The following is a 15,987-nucleotide window of genomic DNA, read 5'->3' as shown; positions in this document are numbered from 1 at the left end:
AGATCAGATCCTTTTGCTCAGTCACTTGTGCTCAGAGAAATATACAGAGAATACACAGTGGTAGGTTTTCAATATAGTTATTAAACCAACATTATTCTTGTATAGGTTACATGTGCTGTGATAATCAGTAGACAGAAACAGATGAAAGTTATTATAAGCACCAAAAGAGTGAATAGTAGACATAGTTCTACCTTGGTGCTAAAACATTGCATATATGCAGAACAGAAGTGAGTTCCTTGAACACAAGGCCTTTGATTTCAGATGAGGGTACCATCCCCTTGTCCGAAGTTCCTAATCCTTCAGTGGGTCTACTTAACTTTGGCATTCTATATTTCTTGCTGAAATGTAGAAAAGATCCATTGAACCACTCTGTATACTTTTTTACCCCAGCCAATCTAATTCTATACACTGTGTCATTAATACAAAGCAGGATCCACATCTCAAGGTTCTCCTCACCCATCAGCCAATATTGAACAGCATACCCTGGGACAATACTGCACAAACCCTATCAAGTCAGTGATCTGCTGCATCCACTAAGAAAAAGCTTCACTGCATCTTCAAGACTAATGCCGCATTACATAAACTGCGTCAATGCTGCACTTCACTGACCCTACAAATGTTGTTTTACTCGTACTAGGCCAATGCTACATTACCCCCTGTAGACTACACCCTGCATCAGTACGCCCACTGGACCAATGCTGAACTACATCCAGTAGTACAGTGCAGTACTACGTGAACCTGTTTAATATGTACTACACCCACCTTGTCAACAGCAGGCAGCACCCATCAGCTAAAGCTGAACTACACCCACAAGGTCAACGATGTACCGCAGCCATTAGACACGTGGTGCACTATACTCAATTAGTTAGTGCGGCACTGCATCTCAAAGGTCAAAAATACATTGTTAGACTGACCACATCAATGTTCTGGTACACTTGATATATCCAGTTCTACACTACACTCACCTGTCCAATGCTTTTCTACACCCATCAAGAGAGATGCCACACTACATCCTAAAATTCTACCCTGAACTAAACCTTCCATATCACTGTTATGCTACACTAAATACATAAGATGCTGTGCTGCACATACCAGTCCAATACTCTGCAACACCCACCAGGCTGATGCTGCTCTGCACTCACCTTCCACGCAGTTAGTTGAGAAGAAAGCAATGTTTCTCGTTTCCAAAGGGTTCTCATTGGTGAAATCTGGAGACCGGATCTGTGGCTCAGACTCACCTGTGAGAGAAGAGTTATCTACCTGCAACATACAAAATCAACACATGTCCATGGTTACACACTAGAGGACCAGAAAAGGAGAGCTATCAGAGCAGAGACTTCCTTCACTGCGCATCACAGATCTTTTTGGGGGCCTGATCAAATACTAAATCAGGAGGATGAGCATTCTTCTTGCTCCGCTATAGATGAGAAACAGCTTTTACAACAAGGTTTTTACCTAGTTGTGCCTTTACTACGCATGTTTTAGCACGCATATTTTTACCACGTGCATGCCGTTACAACACATGCCTTAACCATGCATTTAGGTACGTAGGGGGTGTGATTGGTCTCACCCCACAAATACATTGTTTTATATATAAAAACAATGCATGGTAATGGCATGTGTTGTAAAAGCATGTTCACGGTAAAAATATGCGTGGTAAAAAATATGTATTAAAGGCATACAATGTCTTTACCTGCATTGTTCTGTTGCAAAATTGCTATACGTGATCAGTTTCTTACAAACACTGTAGATGAGTCAAGATCTGAGTGCTCTTTATTGAGCAAAATAATGTAGCTAATGCGTAAAAACATGAACAATACAAAAACACAGAACTATACTGTCACTCAAAAAGAGGCCAAGAAGCATCTTTTCTATGGGGAAATCTCTGCACACGTAGGTGTGTGTACATTTTAGAGTAAAAAAGAAAACAAGTTACTTACCTGTAACTTTAGTTCCCAAGTATTGGTAACTTTCATAGATTCCCATGCTTTTGTATCATTCCCCGTCGTCGGAATGGGAGTCTCTGTAACATAAATAACATAGCAGTAGGTACAAAAGAGAAAGAAAAAGGCCTAGGCCTCATTCCCCAAACTTAGGCATCAGCCAATCAGAAGAGCCTCACCCCATAGAATCTTCCTGAAGGAACCTCAGAGCCTCAGATTTTCATAGCTGTTGTGTAACAGTCACCATATCTGCTGTAGGCTGAGCTTTCCCCGGGGAGGTGGGTGGGCGCATGGGACTCTATGAAAGTTACTAATACCGGGGAACTAAAGTTACAGGTAAGTAACTTGTTTTCTTGCCCCAGTATTGGAACTTTCATAGATCCCCATGCTTTTGTATCAGAGTGGCAAGCCGTTAGCAATAAGAAACACATTTTGTGTCATAAATACATTGCGATAGCCAACATGACATAAAGATACAAAATTTGCAAAATAACGGAAGGTGGGATAGAAAGGAAAGCTCACCAATTATCGGAAGAGGTTCCTCAGGACAGCCTGCACTGCCGCATCCTCTTGCTGTAAGGATTCCAAGCAGTAATGTTTAGTAAAGGTGTGGACGCTGCTCTAGGTAGCAGCTCTGCAAATATCTTTAATCTGCACCCCCGCGAAGAGGGCTGTTGAAGAAGCCACTGATCTTGTGGAATGTGCCCGAACCCTGCCAGTCAGTGGTTTACCTGCTGCAGTATGGCAATGTAGAATGGCACTCGTAATCCATCTTGCAATCCCCTGTTTTGACAGCGGGAGACCCTTGCTCGGACCACGAAAAGCAACAAACAATTGGGAGGATTTCCGAAATCCTTTGGTAGGATCTAAATAGAATTTTAAACACCGTTGAACATCCAGAGAATGCAGCGACTTCTACGCTGGTGTAGCCGGGTGAGGAAAGAACGCCTTCAGAATAACCGGCTCGTTCAAGTGGAAGCAGAGCGTACTTTGGGTATGAACCTTGGGTTAGTTCTCAAGATAACAGTGTTTCTTTTAAATTGCAGGAAAGGCTCTTGGATTGTGAGAGCCTGCAATTCTCCAATACGTCTTGCCGATGTGAGGGCAAGAAGGAGAGACAATTTTCATGAAAGGAACTTCATGTCTGAACGATGAATTGGTAAAAATGGGTTTTTCATGAGTTGAGTGAGGACTAGATTTATGTGCCAAGTAGGAGGCGGAGGTCTCACTGGTGGATAGACCCGGAACAAGCATTTTAGAAATTGTTTCACAATCCTGGAAGCCCACAAGGAAGGACCAGACTCAGACCATCTGTATCTTGAAATGGCTGCCAAATGAACCTTTATAGAAGAATGGGCCAGCCCCGACTTAGCCAGGGACAAGAGATAAGGTAGAAGCTGATGAGGCTCTGAAGTAAAGGGGTCAACTTCCTCTCTCCTGCACCAAATACAAAATCACTTCCATTTTAAGCGGTAAGGCCTGTTTGTGGAAGGAGCTCTCGCCTGGGAGAGGACTTCTTTAATTTCGTTTGAGATGGGGAGATTAATAAATTCTCGCTGCTCAGGAGCCATGCTGTTAGGTGTAATGACTGTGGATCTGGATGCCAAACCTATCTTTCGGGCATTGTGAGGAGATCTGGAATAGTCCTCAAGGAGAGAGGAGGAGCTAGCGATAACAGATGGAGCTCCGTGTACCAGAACTGTCTCGGCCAAGCAGGGGCTATCAAGATCATCCTGCATGGTTCCATTTTGATCTTCCTGATCAGCCTCGGGATCAGTGGGATGGGAGGAAAGGCGTAGACAAATGTCCTTGACCAGGCTATGGAAAGCGCATTCCCCAATGATCCTTGGTGGTGAAGCCTGCTTGCATAAGACCGACATGTACGAGAGTAGGGTCTGCAATACTATGGTCACACCAGATTTTTGCTTTTTGCTTCACTGGTTTACGACTTTCCCTGGCTGTGGGCCTGCTAATCAGACCCACAACCTAGCTGTTCTCTCTCTAAATTGACATCCATGTACTTTAGGTGCATTTACCAATTGGTATTGGGTCACTCTTGTAAGTCCTTGTACAGTGTACCATAGTTACCCAGGGCCTAAGTGCACCCAAGGCCTACCAGGGGCTGTAGCATGTATTGTGCCACCCCTGGCTGGCCATCTAAACAGACACAACTGGCTGGTAACACAGCTGGGGCAAGGTGGTGTAATCACCCTTTGCTTTAGATATAGTATACCTATATCTAACCCTAAAATGACACATATACTCCTATAAGTCACTCCTATGGCAGGCCTTAACAATCCTGGAGGCAGAGTGCTTGGAATTATGTGAGATGGTGCTCTAGCATGAGCTGAGCCTGTCTGCAGCTTTCGGAACCAAGTCCTTTAGCTGTTTCCATGATAACGCTATACCATATACTCTTAAGTGCATTATAATCCACGCGGTTATTGCTAACTTTGGCATAGCATTATCAAAACATGTTGAGTAAGGTGTCATACGAATTGGAATACTACCCCCTCGCTAGTTCAGGCGACGGGGGTAACATTCCACCCTTTTAGAGGGACACAACATGTAGTAACTGAGAATTCCGGTTAAAGTTAACTCGAGCCTCAGCATCACAAAATGGATGCTGCCACCACAGACACGAGTCTGACCTCCTGCTGCTGGGAGTCCTTCCAGCGAGGGAGGCCTGGACAAAGGGTTTCCTGACTTGGGAGGTGCTAGCACCACCCCAGACAGGATTTTGTGTATTGAGGTGAGACAGGCTGAAAGGAATGAGACATGCCTGGGGCACACAAGGTGTCCCTGTGCATACTCCGGTTCAAACCAGTTGCTGGGGCACTCCAGCCCCAGCTCTGGCGCAAAACCAGACAAAGGATAGGGGGTGTAACCACGCCCCTTCCTGGTCCAAACCATGGGAGGGACCTAGTCGCTAGTACAGCCCCCTTTAGGAGAATAAAGGTAGGAGCTGGTCCCATTCCAAATTAGATTATCCTGAACAACTCTACAAAGAAGAAACTCTGGACTTCGACGTTCTGCTCCACAGAAGACTGAAGAAATCTCCCTTGTGGCCAAGGAGTGACCACCCTGCATCTGCAGGCACCATCAAGCGTCCTAGCGGTTCACTTTGTCGTCCTTCCTGGTGGAACAAGACTTCAGAGCCCGACGAGACCCGGACTTTCAGACCTCTCCGACCTCAACTCACATCTGCAGCACAGCTGAGATCCGTGGGTGCGACGAGACACGTGGGACCGGCCATCTTGAAGAAACTGCACTTCGCTTCCAGCACGACCTCTGAGGCACCCTCGAGTGAGTGCTTTGGGGATCGAGAAGCCCCAGCCCCAAGCAGCTCCTGCTCCGAAGACCAGCCCTCCAGCATCCACGAGATCTGTGTGCGGCCCTTCTGCTTGATTGCTACTCGACGCGTTGTCTGGTCACTTGCCGGCTGGCTAGTGGCCTCCTAGACGACGAACTCTTGAAACAATACCGCTGGTCTGGTTGCTCCAGACTGGCCCTTGCTTCCCTGCAAAGGAGAAGTAGCCCGGACCCTCCTGGTCCGCACCAGACGCCATCTTCATTTGCCGCGTGGGTTGCATTTGCCAAGGCCAGTTTACTTCGATCCTGGAACAGACACCGCCAACAGCGAGAGCCTGCGTGGGACAGCTCATGCCTTCATCCTGGTCGTCGAAGACGCCTCCTGGTTCATGTGGCTGCAGAGTCAAGCGTCACTGTAGGAAGGGGGAGTCTCTAGTTGGCGCAGTGCAACACTAGCGACAAGCAGGGACTCTCTCTTCCTCGTCAGGGCTGAGGGTTACCTTCAAGACAACCTCTGCTTACCCTCTAGGTAGTGTGGCTTAAGCAGTTTTAGGCTAATCTCTGGGGCACATAGGGTTAAACATTTGCAATATTACACCGTCACAACCAACCCACCACACAATGACACCAAACTGTATTTGTAAAAATATATATCTTTATATAAATTTCAAGCAGGCTTGTAAATACAGTTGTCAAACTTTCAATAGCGGTTCCAGGTTACTTAAGTTCAGGTTGCCACAGTTCTTTCTTAGCAATAAGCAATCTTTTGGGCCTTCTGCCCAGGTTCAACAAGGTTCAGTGTCTTGTAGCGCCTCAGTGCGCTTTCCGCTGTCTCCGCTCGCTTCAGAGAGGAGATCGGGCCCGGCCGGCCAGAGTTCACGCTTCCTGCGTGGGCTCCGAGGACCAGGAGCCGTGCGAGCCTCGGTTTCAGAGGCGGCTCGCGTTGGGAGCAGATAGCGCGGTGCGAGCTCGAGTTGCAGGACGCTCGCACCGTGAGGACACAACACAGTACCTTTCAAATTCTTGTGGAGCGGGCGGCTTCCAGGGGAGCTGTCCCACGTCGCGTTGCTTTTCCGGGGTCGCTGTTCGCTGCGGCTCTCAGCCGGGCAGGTCACGGGTCATCCGGGGCGGCGGTGCTCAGTGGCGGCAGGGTCCTTCCTTTGTCGTTCGCTCCGACCCTGGAGGCGGCGGCTGTGTGGTGGCGGCAAGTGGCAGTACGGTCCCCAAGTGCAGGACGTACCCAGCCAAAGTGCCGGTTGCAGCTGTGCTCTCACAGCTGAGCTGTCGGGCAGGATACCGACCAGAGGGGGGTTATCACAGGGCGGCTGTCCGTCTTCGCAGGTGGATTGACGGCTCGAAGCGCAGTCAATTCGGGAGCTTGGACCGGACGGGTCCTCCTTCACGTTGCTCTCGGGCTCCCGGTGCAGAGGCGGTCACGGTGTTCGGGCCAGCGGCGGCTGGACCTCACGTTGCTCTCGCTGTTGCTTTGGGCCCCGGTCACGGTGCTTGGGGGGATGTCGATGCCTTGGATACGGGGAGCGTGGCAGGATTGCCCAGCGCTCCCAGACTCCTCCGTCAGTACTGCAGCGATAAGCAGCACACACAGTCGCTTTCTTCAGGGTGTAGCGCCCACTGGTCCTGGGGCGCTGGTCAGGGGGCAAGTTCAGCAGCAAGCCTTGGAGATCTTTTAGCAGAGTTTGGCACAAAGTTCAATAAAAGCAAAAGTCTTCTTGTCGTCTTTTCTTTTCCTCTCCTTCGGCAGCAAGGCACCAGACACAGGCCAGAGACAGCACTCCGCCTTGTCCTTCCCGGTCCTTCTCGTCGGGCAGAGTTCCTTCTGTAGCCCAAACAGGATCTAATTTACAAGGAGCAAGGCTCCTTCTTTTATACTGCATTTCTTTTGTTCTTGCAGGCCAGGGGGGCCTTTGCATAGCCACTTTCAGTCTCTGAGTACTTTGTTGGGTGCAATCCGGCTTCTGCTTTCAGTGTGAGGGGCAGGCACATCAGACGCTCCACAGGGGGCGGAGCCAGCATTGTGTGGCCAGGGACAGCCAGAAGTACCTCGTTGATGGGGCATCGCCCTTCCTGGGCCAGGTGCCGGCTGAATCATCCGTCGCTCCCCAGGAGGGTGGAGCCAGCATTGTGGTGGCAGAGCACAGCTAGATTCAGAGTCAAGAGCCACTCCTACCTCCCACTAAGGTGCAATCTACGCATTCACCACCTGTCATCCCCCAGCCCTGTCACTCACACATCCTAGACAGTCAGATACACATACCAGCAGAGGCGGGCTGAAATGGTTAGGCAAGCAAATGCTAACTTTCTAAAAGTAGCACTTGCAAACACAGGATATTAAAATAAACTTTACTAAAAGAAATATTTTATTATTCTGAGTTCAGGCATACTAAACATGACTCTCTACCATGCTCCCTGAGCCTGCTGGGATTATAGAGTGTAATAATTCCAGCAGCTCATTCTGGCCTAACGGAAGCAGGTAGCCTTCAATAGTGAGATACGAATTTAGTTGTAATTCACTACTAGGACATGCCACACACATCAGGGCTTGTCCTACCTTACACCTACAATGCACCCTGCCCATAGGGGTGACTAATATGCAGTCAAGGGAAGGTTCAGGGGCTGGCAAGTGGGTGCACTTGCCCAGCCGTCTTGATAGTACGAGACTGCACGCGGGGTCTGCAATGGCGGACCCTAGACACATCTTTAAGGCTGCTTCTGTGGGTGGCGCAACCAGCGCTGCAGGCCCACTAGCAGTATTGGCATCTACAAGCCCTGGCACTCCTGGTGCGCTTTACTAGGGACTAACAGTAAATCCAATGCACCAATCATGGACATCAATCACATGTACAATTTACAGTAGGGAGCACTTGCACTGCGGCACGGGTCGGCCGTGGCGCAGTGCCCTGAGTATCGGAAAACCAGCAAAACATCGGAGGCACACCAGCAAAAAGTGGAAGGGAAACTCACGCCAAGGTGCCAGGTCTAACAGTCACCTCTTCACCTGATCACGACAACATCATCTGGTTCCTTCCTGGTTCCACTCCAGTCACTGGCTAGTGACTTTGAACACTGTCCCCTCTGCTTTCAGGTCTCCATCTTCTTCGATCCGCCATTGGATCACTCCGGATAACTTCCTCCTGGTCGCCTGCATCATCTTTTCTCCAAGGCTCCATTGACCTCAACGCGGAAACCTGACACACTTTCACACCTATGCACCCGCAGCCCGTGGGTGAGGTAACGAGAGCATTTCGGTGCTCATAGGTAGATTGACTCTCCTAGTGTCCAGGTATCCTGTAGTTTTACTCTCAACAAGTCGTAACTGTCCTTACTCACCTATTTTGTAAATTGTTCGTGCCCATTGACTTTGCATTGAAACCCGCGTGTGTGTTTTAACACTCCACACGCGTCCCGTGGGCCTCCTTCTCCTTACCTAAGGTTAGGGTAGTGTAGCCCCAGCGATTCTACAGCCTCTGGGCATCCTCATTTCTTCTATCGTTCTACTTAACCCATTTACTTAGTATATGGTTTGTCGTGCCCCTAGGGCACCATTGTAATTGTGCAACTTACTGTATTTTTCTGAAGAGTATTGTTATGTGCTTAGCCCTCTGATCTCATAAAGAGTTCAGAGGTGTTTGTTAGTAATAAATATATTGTTTATTTTCATAACAACCTGTGTGGTGTCCTTTCATCTGGTATTCAAGGGGTTATATGTGGTAAAACAGCTGGCTTCACATGCCAAAAGAGTTTAGCCTAAGACTGCTCTGTCCATGCTACCATTAGGATACCATTAGGATAGCTGGTCTATAAGGTTGACTTACAACCAATCACCATAAGGGTTTTTTGGACTGATACAAGTTGATCACTAGAACTAGTGAGCATCATATGTAGGAAGGTGGATATCTGACTATGGTTACCCCCAACCTTTTGCCTGGTGTTTTGCTGGTTTTTCGACTTAGTTGACCTGGAACCCTGCTATTCAGGGCCCCAGGCCCACTGCTCTCTCTGTAAAATGGATTCCATGTACCTTAGGTACATATCTAATTGGATACTGAGTCCCTGTACAGTGTACTATAGGTACCCAGGGCATAGGTGTACCCAGAGCCTACCAGGGGCTGAAGCATGTATTATGCCACCCCTGGCTGGCCATCCAAATCTGACACAACTGGCTGCACGACAGCTGGGGCAAGGTGGTGTAATCACCCTTTGCTTTAGATATAGTATTCCTATATCTAACCCTAAAATGGACACATGTATTCCTATCAGTCACTCCTATGGCAGGCCTTATCAATCCTGAAGGCAGAGTGCTTGGAATTATGTGAGATGGTGCTCTGGCATGAGCTGAGCCCATTTGCAGCTTGCGGAACCAAGTCCTAATAGCTGTTCCATGATAACCCGTACCATATATTCTTAAGTGCCTTATAATCCTCGCGGTTATTTGCCAACTTTGGTATTGCTTTATCAAAACATGTCGAGTAAGGTGTCATATGAATTGGAATACTAACCCCTCGCCAATTCTGGCGACGGGGTTAGTATTCCACCCTTCTAGAGGGGCACGACATGTATGTAACTGTGAACCCCGGTTAAAGCTAACTCGAGCCTCAGCATCACAAAATGGATGCTGCCACCACAGACACAAGTCTGACCTCCTGCTGCTGGGAGTCCTTCCAGCAAGGAGAGCTTGGACAAAGGGTTTCCTGTCAGGGGCGGTGCTAGCACCATCCCAGACAGGGTTTTGTGTATCCCAGGTAGGCAGGGCTGAGAGGAAGGTGACTGCAAGTGGCACCCCGGTGCTCACTGTGCATATGCCGGCCTAAACAAGTTCCAGGGGCACACCAGCCCCTGAGCTGGGGAAAGTCCGGACAAGGGAGAGGAGTGTAACCCCCCCCCCTTCCTGGTCCCACCCATGGGCAGGACCTAGTCGCGTGCCAGCCCCTTTTCTTAGAATAAAGGTAGGAGCAGGCCCCCTTCCCAAATTAGATAATTCTGAATCTTGAACTACTTTCCACGAAAGGAACTCTTGATATTTTCTGAAGACTCTCCCTTGTGGCTAAGGAGTAGCCACCCTGCACCCGCAGGCACCATCTAAGCATCGCGGTTTGCTGTAAGTCCATCCTCCGGATCAAGACTTCCCAGCGCGACGAGACCCGGATTCCCTGGCATCTCTGACCTCTACCTGCATAATCAGCCCAGCTGAGATTCGTGGGTGTGACGAGACCTGAGGGAACGGCCATCTTCAAAACTGCACGACGCTTATCCAGCACGACCGCCGAGGGATCCTCGAGTGAGTGCTTTGGGGTTTGAGAAGCCCTAACCCTGAGCAGCTCCAGCACCGAAGTCCAGCCCCCCAGCATCCACGAGATCTGCGTGGGGCCCTTCTGCTCTTTGCTGCTCACCGCGTTGTCCGGTCACTTGCCTGCTGGCTAGTGGCCCTCCTGACGACGTACCACGACGATTTCACCGCTGGTCTGGTTGCTCCAGACTGGCCCTTGCTCCCTTCCAAGAGAGGAGCACCCCGGACCCTCCTGGTCCACTCCAGATGCCATCTTGACTCCACCGCGTGGGCTTGCCTTTGCCAAGGCTTGTTGCTCCAATCCTGGTCCCAGCATCGCCGACAGCAAACACCTTCGTGGGACAGCTCGTACATCCAGCCTGGTCGCTGACAACGCCTCCTGGTCCGAGGGACAGCAGAGTCCAGCGTCGCCCACTCACCTGGTCGAGGTGACTTCTTCCGGTGCCATCCTGGTGCCCACACAATCACTGGCTAGTGATTAAGAACGGAGTCCCCTCTGCTTTCACGTCATCTCCATCACTGATCCAGGCTTGGATCACACCGAACATCTTCACTGGTCGCCTGCCAGCAACTTTTTCTTTCAGGCTCCATAGACTACAACGAGGATTCCTGACGTCTTTTGAACCCTATGCAGCCGCGGCCCGTGGGCTAGGTAACCTGAGCATTTCGGTGCTCCAACGCAGGTTCACTATCTAAGTGTCCAGATCCTTTTTCGCTTTTAGTCTACCCAGTCAGATTCGTCCGGAAACAGTGACTTTAGAAATACTAGCCTCCATAGACTTTGTTCCGCATCCCGCGTGAGAGTGCACACTCTGCACCCGATCTCCCTAGGCCTCCTGCTCCTAACCTTAGAGTTCAGTAGTGTAGTCCTAGCGATCCTGAAGCCTCTGGATCTTGTTACTTACCTGCTAGTATTTCGCATTCACTTTTAGTGTATATATGGTTTTTCGTGCCCCTCAGGCATTTGTGTAAATTGTGCGACTTAAAGTATTTTCATAAGAGTTTTGTATTGTGCTTAGCTCCCTGACTCATAAAGAGTTCAGGGTAGACTTGTTATAAATAAATATCCTTTTATTTTCATAACAACTTGTGGGGTGTCCTTTCACTTGGTGTTCAAGGGGTATATGTGATGGTATAACAGCTGGCTTAACACGCCCTCTAGAGTTTAGCCTAAAGACTGCTCTTGTCCATGCTACTAGGATAGCTGGTCTATAAGGGTGACTTACAACCAATCATCAATAAGGGTCGTTTGGTATGATACACAGTGATCACTAGAATAGTGAGCACTATATATCAGGCCAACTTCTCACATCATATATCAGGCCAACTTCTCACATTGGTGTGCAGTGGTTGGGATTTGAGCTTGCTGTTGTTTTGACCAAATATAATCTTGAGATATCATTTGAAAGATCACATAAGGTACCTTAGGTACATATAACAAGCTTAGAAATACTCTGAGTTCTACTGAATCAGCTGTTGTAGTAGAAAGGGCCTAGCACACCCTGACTACAACTCTTAGCAAGGGATCAGTAGGAAAACCCATAGTGTAGGTAGGTGCAAACACCACACCTCACTAGAAAGCATGTCTATCACAGAAGAGGCCACAGTGACTCCCCTTGTGATTAGTGAACCTCCACAGGTCCTTTCCAGATATGCAGCACTCAGTTTCCAGGAGATGAGACAATTGTGTACCTCCAGGAAACTGAAACAGGGTTCCAACCCTACCCTTCCTTTTCTGTTAGGACTCTTAGATACCTATGATGCCAGAAGGACCTCTAACCCAGGCCCCTCAGACCCAGCAGATGGAAGCATACCCTCCTTAGAAGATGACTCTAACCTCCCTGAAACAGAAAATGTAGATGGTAGAGATGATGGAAACTTATCTGATGGAGAGGTAGACAATGGCCAGGATGTAGTCAGCAGACTCACAAGGGCCAACTTAAGCCTACATGGGGATGGGTTTGGGGGAGCCCCAGACCCAGCCACAGGAAGGCCTAACCTTGGGAATAGAAGAGATAGGTCTCAATCCAGAGACTCCATCAATTCTTTTCACTCCCATGTCTCTCATACATCTGCTCAGAGGAGGATGACTTCCCCTCAGAGGAGAGAGCACGAGGCAAAGATGAAGGAAGGTAATCTGAGGATCCAAAGGGAAGAACTTGAGCTTGCCAAGGAAAAACTTGCTTTTGCCAGCGAGCAGAAATTGAATGGGATAGACCCCACTGGTGGCAGCAGTATCCCTAGGGATAAAGACAGGAGTTTTGATAATAGACATATGAGTACAATAGTGCTCCTCTATAAGACAGGGGATGACATCCACACATAGATGACTGCTCTGGATAGGGCCTGCAAAGTACAGCAGATACCCCAGGGTCAGTGGGCAGCTATATTGTGGCTCTCCTTTGAAGGTAAAGGCAGAGATAAGCTCCTCACTGTTAGAGATGAGGATGCTAATGACTACCAAGTCCTGAAAAGTGCACGGATTGATGGGTTTGGCCTAACAACTGAACAGTACAGGTTGATATTCAGAGATACCCAGAAAGCTCAGGCTCAGGATTGGACTGACTTTGTTGATTGTGCCACTAAGGCTTTGGAAGGCTGGTTACTGGGAAGTAAAGTTACTGATTATACAGGATTGTACAATCTTATAATGAGAGAACAAATCTTAAATAATTGTCAGAACCAGTTGTTGCATCAGCACCTGATTGACTCAGATCTGGCCTCTCTCCAAGAATTGGGTAAGAAGGCAGACATATGGGTCAGAACCAGGGTTAAGCAGCAGACCCAGAACCAGAGTGGTGGCCAGAAGAAAGCAGACCAAAAGGGTAGTAATCAGAATCAACAAAATGACCAGAAGTCTTCAACAGGGCCCCAACAATCTAATGAGGGTGGGTCCCATAATTCCCAAAAGAAGATGAATGATGGTCAGAAGAAACCATGGTGCCAATACTGTAAAAGTAAGACTCACTGGTTTAGTGAGTGCACCAAGAAAGGCTCAGCTCCTACCACTACTGCATCTAAGGCACCTGCACCCCCTAGTACAGTTAGTAGTGGTAGTGTATCCCCAAGGCTATAGTTGGGTTAACCCTGGGAACTAAGGTGGGTTCTGACTTAGTCAGAATACCTACTCAGGCTGTTCTTGTTTGTAGTGGGGACATGGATATGAACCCTACTGTAAGTCCCAGTACTCTGGGCAAGTACAGGCAAACGCCTTCGATAAATGCAATAATAATAATAATAATAATAATAAATGGAAAAATTGCTCAGGCCTACAGGGACACATGTGCCAGTGTCACTATGGTGACACCAGCCTTTGTGGACTCTGATCAGATCATACTAGGTTCAGATTACCTAGTGACCAATGCTAGCAATGTCACTACCAATCACAGTATAGCAGTTGTTAACTTCTCCTGGGGTGGGGTAAGTGGCCTCAAAAGGGTTGGAGTTAGTTCAGACCTCCCAGTGGAAAGTCTTTTGGGCAATGATTTGGAATCCTCCTTATGGTCAGAAGTGGAGTATAGGACTCATGTGGAAATGTTAGGTTTGTCAGCACATGTCCTTGTTGTGACCAGGTTACAGGCCAGAAAATGCCCAGCTAAACAGGTGCTGGATCCTGGAACAATGGACCAGACACCCCCCAAGAGGAAGAGCAGTAGGGTTAAGGCAGTGCCTTCCCCCCTGCCTCAGGTTGAGGACCAGCCCTCTCAGGAGGCTGACCCAAAGACCCCAGAAGGAACTGTTCTAGAAGAACGTGAACCTGAACAGGTTGAGTTTCTTGGGACAGGGGGACCTTCCAGGGCAGACTTGAGACAGGCACAGTTAGATTGTTCCTCCCTTGAACCCCTCAGACAGCAAGCTGCTGCTGAGGCTGCAGGGTATGCTACAGGTACCCACAAGGTGTACTGGGATGAAGCACTCCTATACTCTGAGGCAAGAGACCCCAAGCCTGGTGCTACCAGGAGGCTGATCATCCCCCTGTCACTGAGAGGTTTCCTTCTCACCTTGGCCCATGAAATTCCCCCTGCAGGACACTTAGGCCAGACCAAGACTTGGGACAGGCTTGTCCCTCACTTTCACTGGCCACACATGTCTGAGGACACAAAAGACTTTTGTCGCTCCTGTGTCACCTGTCAAGCCAGTGGCAAATCAGGTGGCACAACAAAGGCCCCCCTTATACCACTACCTGTGGTGGAGGTACCCTTTGAAAGAGTGGGGATTGACATGGTTGGACCAATGGACCCCCCAAAAGCATCTGGGCACAGATTTAAACTAGTGGTAGTGGATCATGCCACCAGGTATCCAGAAGCTATTCCCCTTAGGACCACTACAGCTCCTGTTGTGGGCAGGGCCCTACTTGGAGTTTTCTCCAGAGTGGGGTTTCCTAAGGAGGTTGTCTCTGACAGAGATGCAAACTTCATGTCAGGATACCTGACTGCAATGTGGAAGGAGTGTGGTGTAAATTACAAATTTACCACACCCTATCACCCACAGTGCAATGGGCTTCTGGAGAGATTCAACAAGACCCTGAAAGGGATGATAAAAGGGTTACCTGAAAAGCTTAGGCGAAGATGGGACATCCTTTTACCCTGCCTTCTGTTTGTTTACAGAGAGGTCCCACAGAAGGGGGTTCTACAGCCCTTTTGAGTTTCTGTTTGGGCATCCTGTAAGAGGACCCCTATGTCTTGGGAAGGAAGGATGGGAGTTACCTCTCAAAAAGCCTAAGCTTGACATAGTGGACTATGTACTTGGTCTCCGCTCTAGGATGGCAGAGTACATGGAGAAGGCAACCAAAAACCTTGAGGCCAGCCAAGAACTTCAAAAAGCTTGGCATGACCAAAAGGCTGTCCTAACTGTTTACCAGCCAGGACAGAAGGTGTGGGTGTTGGAGCCAGTGGCCCCAGCAGCTCTAACAGACAAATTGTCTGGACACCACACCATCATTGAGCAAAAGGGAGAGGTCACCTACCTGGTGGACCTTGAAACTCCCAGGAGCCCCCACAGGGTGCTTCATGTTAACAGGTTCAAGGCATATGTTGACAGGGCGGACATGGGCTTGCTCATGGCCACAGATGAGGGACAGGAGGAAGAGAGTGACCCTCTCCCATACCTGCTCCCTCAGAACCCTGATGATGGGTCAGTAGATGGTGTGGTCTTTTCTGACAGCCTCTCTGAACATCAACAGAAGGATTGCAAACAGGTTCTTCAATCCTTCTGACATATGTTCTCTCTGACCCCCAGTCAGACAAACTGGTGCACCCATGAGGTGGACACTGGTGACAGTCTGCCTATAAAGAGTAAAATCTACAGGCAACCTGACCACGTCAGGGACTGTATCAAGAAAGAAGTACAGAAGATGTTGGAATTGGGAGTCATTGAACCCTCAGAAAGCCCTTGGGCTAGTCCTGTAGTTCTAGTGCCAAAGCCTCA

The 15,987-nt window shown here is 48.8% G+C and overlaps 1 protein-coding gene across 1 annotated transcript in view; it reads right to left on the bottom strand.

The window, feature by feature from the left end:
• LOC147699077 (sodium/potassium-transporting ATPase subunit alpha-1-like) overlaps positions 1-15,987 on the bottom strand; it is a 3,282,495-nt gene that overhangs the window by 1,664,048 nt on the left and 1,602,460 nt on the right. The window contains exon 13 of the mRNA XM_086936300.1: positions 1,143-1,260. Within this exon, the coding sequence (XP_086792426.1) occupies positions 1,143-1,260 (118 nt within the window). The remainder of the gene's footprint in view (positions 1-1,142; positions 1,261-15,987) is intronic.

The sequence above is a fragment of the Lissotriton vulgaris genome, chromosome 8 (assembly GCF_964263255.1).
Source record: "Lissotriton vulgaris chromosome 8, aLisVul1.2, whole genome shotgun sequence".
In the NCBI taxonomy this organism is placed as follows: Eukaryota; Metazoa; Chordata; class Amphibia; order Caudata; family Salamandridae; genus Lissotriton; species Lissotriton vulgaris.
This window is presented reverse-complemented; position numbering and strand designations above follow the sequence as displayed.